Source organism: Asparagus officinalis, chromosome 4, assembly GCF_001876935.1.
Source record: "Asparagus officinalis chromosome 4, Aspof.V1, whole genome shotgun sequence".
In the NCBI taxonomy this organism is placed as follows: domain Eukaryota; kingdom Viridiplantae; phylum Streptophyta; class Magnoliopsida; order Asparagales; family Asparagaceae; genus Asparagus; species Asparagus officinalis.
In genome coordinates this window covers 144,318,723-144,326,768 of record NC_033797.1, presented here as the reverse complement: position 1 = coordinate 144,326,768, position 8,046 = coordinate 144,318,723, and the positions used below count along the sequence as shown (strand labels likewise).

Sequence of the window (8,046 nt, the reverse complement as noted above, 5' to 3'; positions counted from 1 at the left end):
GAGGTAAATGTTAACGTGATAGTTTTGTGGACCTGCCATCCTATTGAAGAGGATTGGTAAGTTGATGGACTATCAGAGGTAAATGTTAACGTGATAGTTTTGTGGACCTGCCATCCTATTGAAGAGGATTGGCAGGAGAATTTGAAGGGAATGGACTATCAGAGGTGATCATTAACGTGATAGTTTTGGTTGACCCGTCATCCTATTGAAGAGGATTGGTGGGAGAATTTGGAAAAAATAAACTATCGGAGGTAATTATTAACATGATAGTTTTGGTGGACCTGCCATCCTATTGAAGAGGATTGGTGGGGGAATTTGAAGGAAATGAACTATCAGAGGTGATCATTAACGTGATAGTTTTGGTGGACCCACCATCCTATTGAAGAGGATTGGTGGGGGAATTTGGAGGCAAAGGACTATCAGAGATAACGGTTAACGTGATAGAAGAGGATTAGCTTCAGTGGTTGTAGTATCTTCCCCTTTTGACTGAGAAGATTGGGCTTGGTCCGATTGATCAGGAGAAGATTGGGCTTCGTCCGATTGCTCAGGTGGATCCTGCCTACTTGTTCTTCAGCTTTGATCCTGACAATAATCTTTTGAGCTTGTTCGCCTTGAGAGATTAGTTGTCTCCAAGAACGGCATTCTGCAACCCTCATTTGTGCTAGAAGGTCGGTCTACAAGTTGTGTCGACAGGTCTCTACTAAGGTAGATTGTGTCATACCTGACGAACACCGAAGAGCCATGGTTCGGAACCTCTTGACGAAGGCTTTGACGGACTCCCTCTTCTTCTGCTTAGTGGCAAGAAGGGTATGGATGGAGACTTTTGTATCCTCTTCAAAGAATTTTGATAGGAAGAGTCTCTCTAGATCTGTCCACTTTTGGATACATCCCACAGGAAGTTTCCTGAACCATTCAAAGGCAACTCCCTTGAGGGTGCCAATGAATAATCGAGCCAGAATGGCATCGTTTGATATCACATTCCCAGTCTGTGACTTAAAATGATAGATATGTTGGTTCGGTGATCCCATGCGCTTCCAATTCTTCCATTTTGACAGACTGGAGATTCTGCTCATTCTCCGGTTCTCTTCCTTCATCAGAGGAAGATTCTAGGTTGTGGGCTTCTTGGTCAGAAGCCGTGTCATCAACCACTTTTTCCTTCCCTCTGCTTGTGTGAGGTCGGGATGAAGATGTTTTTCCTCTCCGGGAAGATTCTTGCCTAGGTGGCGAATCTGTCTTCTGAAATTTAGCCTTGTCTGCGACGAGTTGAGTCAACAGGTCTAGGAGTTCATTGAGGGTCTTCTGCTGTGATTTGAGCATGGCGTCTTGCTCAGCAACCCTCTTTGAAAGATCTTCAGAATGTTCTGCCATATGGGTGAAGCTCTCATGCCCAATGAAAGAGATCTTCAGAATGTTCTGCCATATGGGTGAAGCTCTCATGCCCAATGAAAGAGCTTGATGATTGAGACTCTGCAATGGCTGAGTGTTCATCATCAGAATTGGTTCCTTTGGCTAACCTCCGATAGTTGACATGGGGAATGGCTCCTGTTTGTGTCCGAGTGCGTTGGTAGACTCCTTCAAACTCGTTAGCGATTTCTCTGACGGTCGGTGAATGACTTATCTCAGAGTCGTCGGAACTAGGACCTGAGACTTTCCCTCTGCCGATCACATTGATAGTGACCTCAGGATATTCGGTCTCTGGAGACTTCTTCCTGTGAGAACGTCGTTGTTGGTTGGGCAAGGCAACGTTTGTAAATTGGTCGAACACTAATTGTTTGGTCGCATATGAACAACATTGACATCCCGAGAGAACCGTAGGAATCAGCCGTTCACATTGGAATGAACGAATGACTTGTTGTATCGGTCTTTCTCTCGATATGAGCTCTCTCAAATCTGTTGTGAAGATTCGAGGAGAACTACTCACAGATCGTGAGGTTTGAATTGGAACCCCCAGTCTATGATTGGACAAGACTGGCTCTTGGTGAACATGGATCTGGTTGAGATGCCTTGAATCTATGAACTTCTTATATCTGCCCCTCAACCTAGTCGCGCTACGCAGAAGTATGCGGGGTTCGGGGCAGCGGCCCGAAGCTCCACGATATACACCAGGTTCGGTATTGAATTTCGCCACCCGAACGCATGCCTAAGCTCCAGGTGTTGCTGGTGAAACGTAGTTCTGAGGGCTGCGTTCAGTCTTATTCACACAGAGCCTATGTTTGGGCTTATGGATGCGAGGCTTGCGTTCTGAAGCAGAAACACAGAGCACATGGTTGCGTTTAGGCTCACAAACACGAAGCTCGTGTTGACTTGAGGATCGGCATTCTCGGAGATGTGCTCGTCGTAAGGATCTCCTCCTCCGTCGATCGGCATTTTTCTTAGCCTGCTTCAAGGCCTTTGTCGCCTCAATGGGCATCTTTCGACCCGATACCCGTCGTCTTGGCACGGGTTTGGCTGAAGCTGAGCCCACTCCATCAGGGGAGGGGCTGTCCGAGCAGTCTTCCTTAGTTGGTTCGGCTGCAATTGGAGCAATTGGAGCTTTAGTCTCTTTGGAGACTTTGTGGATCTTGCGCATAGCCTTGGGGCTAAGGGATCCGGAGGAGATAGCCTCCTCAAACTTGGCTTGATCAAACTCTACCACGAGAGTTTCGACGGTTGTTCCAGTGAGATGAACATCGAATTGCGCCACCACTTCTTCGTCACAGAAGCTTGTCCCCAGCAGAGTCGCCATCTTTTGTTACTTGAAAAATTTGTAGTAAAAAGACAATGAAGGAAAATTTGATTTGTATTCCTTTAATCTCAATTACAATTGGATTTCCTGATTACAAAAGAGAGGAGAATGATCTGGATTCTCCCCTTTGTTTAATTCTGGGTTCTTCACGGTGGCGATGGAGTGCCTCCCTCGAATGCTCGCGTCGAGTTTGCTCTCCGTTGACGATTGTTTGCGTCAAAAGTTGGTTTTGTCATGGAATTCATTATATCTTCAGTCGATTACAGTAAATTCAAAAAAGAGATAGCCTTTTTATAAGACTTCTTTTACACAACAAAATAAAAATTACAACTCTTGGGAAACAAACACAGGATCGTTGTTTGGATCGCTGCTTGCGTGAGATCTTTGCCTGTGCCGGGGGTGCGTTAGCTCGTGGACCACCAAATCACAGATTCTGATCGAATCGTGAGGGGTTTATGATTCTGACTTCGTTTATCGAAGTGAGAACTTGAAACGATATCTTATCAAGGTAAGATAGTCGTTCTTCTTGAAATCAAGTCAAAGCCTGAATATCAAGGAGTTACAGAAGCTCGAGTACTCTGCCCTCTCTGCTCTGAAATCAGCCTGTGGATGCTCTCTGATCAGCCTCCTCCATAAAAATGGCCTTCGGGGGATATTTATAACCTCCAAGAACAGTTGGCGAAAAACAGGCTCGCGAGACAGCATTTGCTGTCTCGGCTGTCGAGACAGTGTTTGCTGTCTCGGCGGGCGAGACAGTGTTTGCTGTCCCTCGACCCGCGAGACAGGAAAGCTGTCTCGGAAACAGTAAGCGTCATGGCAGTTTTCGCTTTTAACTAGCGTTCCATGCTTCAAACCTCTGTTATTTGCCAGTTACCACGTGATTTCTCGACCACGACGTTTCCCACGTTCTTTGAACTCAGCTTAGTGCCACGTGTAGAGCCAGTTACAAGCGCGTTTTTTGCACCATCTGAGAACTGGTCTCGCGGTGCGAAGACAGTAAACTCCTGTTTCGCCACGCGCGAGACAATAAAGACTGTCTCGCACGGCGAGACAGTAAAGACTGTCTCGCGTGCGAGACAGTCTATACTTGTGTTCTTTTTGACATTTTGGATGACTTCCTTTTGAGCTGTGTTTGGATATCTCTCAGCATTTTTTGACGCCTATAACGATCCGATGCCTTGTTTCACTGGAACGTGGTCTTCTCCTCACGATTTGACGTTGTGGAGAACTCTGAACGAGTTTAAAACTCTATGAAAGAGTTGATTTAACCGAAAGTCGGTTATAAGCCAAGGATGAAGAAGATCTTGTTGCCGATCTCCAAAGCTCCAGAAATGCTCTAAGGATCCTGTTGACTAGCCAAGAAGGTCCAACCGACCGACCCTTAACTGAATTGATTTTTCGTTATTTATAGGGGATTAAGGGGTGTAACCACCTCCTTAATTCGCTCCTAAGTGGGGCTAATGGGATGTAACCGCCCCTTAAATCACTCCTGAGTGGAGTTGTGATCCCCTCAGATCGTGGGAAACGGTTTTGGAACCGTTCAGCTCGTGTTTGAACGAGTCAAACGCAGGCCCGCGTTCTGGCATGAATTTTGTGTCCAAACGCAATGCCTAAAAGCTTGAACGCACCATCTGAAAGCTCGGACGCAGCGGCCGGAAGCTGCGTTAGCATCTTGTTGGAAGCTGTGTTTGGCAGCTTGGAAGCTGCGTTTGGCAGCGGATGGAAGCTGCGTTTGGCAGCGGATGGAAGCTGCGTTGACAGCATGTTAGAAGCTGCGTTGGTAGGATTTAAGAGCTGCGTTTGGTAGCGGATAGAAGCTGCGTTGGCAGCTTTGGAGGCTGCGCTTGAGCTGCGTTTGCAGCGATTTGGAAGCTGCGTTGGCAGCGTTAGAAGCTGCATCTGAGCTGCGTTTGTAGCGATTTGGAAGCTGCGTTGGCAGCATTGGAAACTGTATCTGAGCTGCGTTCGTGGCTATGAACATGGTGCGTCTTGATGCTGGTACGTGAGGAGGACTCCCACGTCTTGGTTTGAAGAGACCGTCGATTTGTAGTCTCTTTCTGTCAGAGCGTTGCAAAGATCGTCGTTTTGTAATCTTTGCTTTAGCTCTCTGATATATAAGAGTCGTCAGATTGTAACTTCCGATGTTGATTATGAAGGCTGTTTGATTAGAGCTTCCATCAGTTGTCGTGAATGTCGTCAGATTGTAACCTTTAGCGATCTACGTGAAAGTCTTCAAATTATAACCTTCTGGAAGTCGTCAGAGTGTAACTTTCATCATTGGTGTTTTGATGGGGATCAGCTATCTATTGTGATTTTTAGACAGCCTACACAAGGTCTATGGTACCAAGCTTTTCCCTCGCTGATTATGAGGATCAACGTTAATAATCTTTAATATCGCCTTGGGAATAGGTACGACTCCTGCCTGCGCATGAACTTCTGGGTGGTCTGTCCCGAATTTCAAAGTGACCATATTCGTAGTCACTTTCTTCTGCGCCTTTTCTTTCTTCAGGACCCCTGCATCGTAAAGGGCCTAGATTTTTTCCTTGAGGACATAACACTTAGAGGTAGGATGATGAACCATCTTATGGTACACACAGTAGTTGGGATCATCTATCTTGTTCAGTTCCTCGGTCCTCCTTACCTCTGGGAGCTTTATTATGTTACTCTTGACCAGGGTGTCGAGGGTAGCAACAACTTGATCTTCTCGGAAGTCGTATTGTTTTTGAGAGCACGGTTCAGAAGAGGTAGATTTTTGCCTCTGAGCCAACTTTGAATGTGGAGTATTCTCAACAGCCATGATCTCCTTCCCCTTTGACTGAGAAGGATTTCTGGATGAACTTTGCTTCGGAGCTCCTCTTTTATGTTGTGGATTTTCAGCTTCCAACCTTTTGATCATGTTTTCTACTTGTTCATCCTGGCGAACAAGCTCTTTCCAAGTTCGTGTTTCCACCGCTCTAACCTTGGACAAAATGTGGATCGAGAGATTTTTATGACACATCTCGATCAACGTATTTTCAGGGACCTAATCACAACAATGTAGTGACCGATTCCTGATTCTTTTCACGAAGTCGTTGACCAACTCCCACTTTCTTTGCTTTTCAGCTAGCAGAGTAGACATAGATACTTTTGTGTCATCATCAAAGAAACGGGCCAGGAATACCTTCTCCATATCAGCCCACGATTTGATGGAACCTGGTTCCAACTTATGGAACCTGGTTCTAACTTGCAGAACCAATTGAAGACCACCCCTTTCAGGGTTTCAATGAATAGCTGAGTGAGAATGAGATCGTTTCCCGTGAGGAATCCTTTTTAAGCCAGGAAATAGTAGATATAAAAAAAGAACACCGGGATTTACGTGGTTCGGTCGACCAACTTCGACCTACGTCCACGGGGCAATAATACGAGAAATTCACTATGTATCAGGGAGAAATATAAGAGGAACCACTCAACTCTTGTCTCTCAATCTCTCAACCTCACATACATAATCAACTCTTATATTCTCTCTAAAGCTCACTCCTTGTAATCTTTTGAACGGACAAAGAATGCGAAAACCCTCTCCCAATGATGTAATCTTTTGCATGGACAAAGACTACGAAACCCTCGCATGTTTATGGATATGATCGAAGAACAACCGTTATTATTCGTTTAGGTGGGTTTTCGGTTGTGTAACATCTTCAGCACGTTTAAGGATAACCCCACATGTTTATGGATGACCCCAAAGAGTTCTAAAAGCCAATCTTATCAGAAAATATGTCGGGAGCTGACCTGTGCATGAGTTACTTCGAAGTGACTCGGAATTTCTGAGTCACATTGAGGTGACTCGGATTTTCCGAGATAGTTTGTACTATCTTCGGTATTTTTGCTTTACTTTTCTCGTCGGAATGAGGTAATTCAAGTTGCGTTGGAAAAGCTGTAGAAGAGACCTACAACTTTTGTCTTTTGCGATTTTTCGAATTCGACGTGAATCATGGTCAAAATTTTATTTCTTTTTGAACCATGCTTCTAAATCTCGTTGTTGTTTCCTCGCTTCGTATTTTCACGCGCTTCTTCCACTCTGTGCGCTTCTTCGCCTCTCTTTGATTCGGATAATCCTTTCCGAATCGGATAATAGTGTTCATCGCCTTCTCTCCATTTCGAACTACGTATGAGAACCTATAAACAATTTTTTGACGCCTACAGCTGGTGAAAAGCGAAATATCAAACTTCGGACCCGAAGAAGTCATCATTCTCTAACCACGATCAAAATTCAAATCAGTTACTGTAGAGATTGAATTTGATAAAACCGATATAAAAAGCAAACTCAGCATGTCGAAAAACCCTAGGAACGACTCCTGGATCATCAAAATTCGCCTCCAAATATTCGATCAAAGGACAAATCAATCTCAACCGTTGGATCTGTGTAGAGTAAAAAATATTAAATTAAGTAATATATTATTAAAATATTATATTAAATATATTACTCATATATTATATCAATTATTATATAATGTAGCATACTAATATAATATAATAATTAATAATATTAATTAGTAATTATAGTATAACATATTATACTTTTGTATAAATAAAATAATATATTATATTAAATATTATATTATTAAAACATTATATTAAATATATTGATCTTATATTATATTACTTATTATATTGTATAACATGCTAATATATATAATATAATATAATGCACTATAATAATTAATAATATTAATTAGTAATTATAGTATAACATATTATATTTTAATTTAAAGTAAAATAATATACTAAACCAATTGGATAAGTTAATTTAGAAGTAATTAATAGATAAAATTATATTTTAATAATGTGTCATATCATTAATTATTCCGCATAAATTGTCAAATCAAAAGCTCAAATTGTGCCATTATCCCAGTTATCTTATTTTACCTCATTCAAAATATCCCAAAGGGATAAAATTGTTCTATTGAAATAATTTTTCTACTTGGCCCCAATTTGTCCCAACCAATAACGCCCCTAACGAATATACGGATGGACGTGGGTTTAATTTTCAGAGGAAATGCAAAAATAATAATTTTGTAATTTGCAGTTACGTTGCTATGAAAGTCCTTCGTAAATTGTAAAGGTTTAATGTGAAGAGTTGGAAACTTTACAGGGAGCATGCTGCAATTTATCCCCGAAGGCCTGAACTATTTCCCCTCGGGCCTCCAAAGACTCCAGGCAATTGGGGAATGACGACGACGACGACGACGATGAGCGCGCTCAAAAACCTAGAGCAGCTCCAGACCCGCATCCTCAACCGAATCACGAGTCTCGAGCTCTCCCTCCAATCTCGAGACCTCTCCTCT

At 43.0% G+C, this 8,046-nt stretch overlaps 1 protein-coding gene across 1 annotated transcript in view; it reads left to right on the top strand.

The window, feature by feature from the left end:
- Positions 7,876 to 8,046, top strand: part of LOC109839640 — a 23,629-nt gene continuing 23,458 nt past the window's right edge. The window contains exon 1 of the mRNA XM_020408144.1: positions 7,876 to 8,046. This exon is cut by the window's right edge and continues 147 nt beyond it. Coding sequence (XP_020263733.1) covers positions 7,930 to 8,046 — 117 coding nt within the window. The 5' untranslated portion in view covers positions 7,876 to 7,929.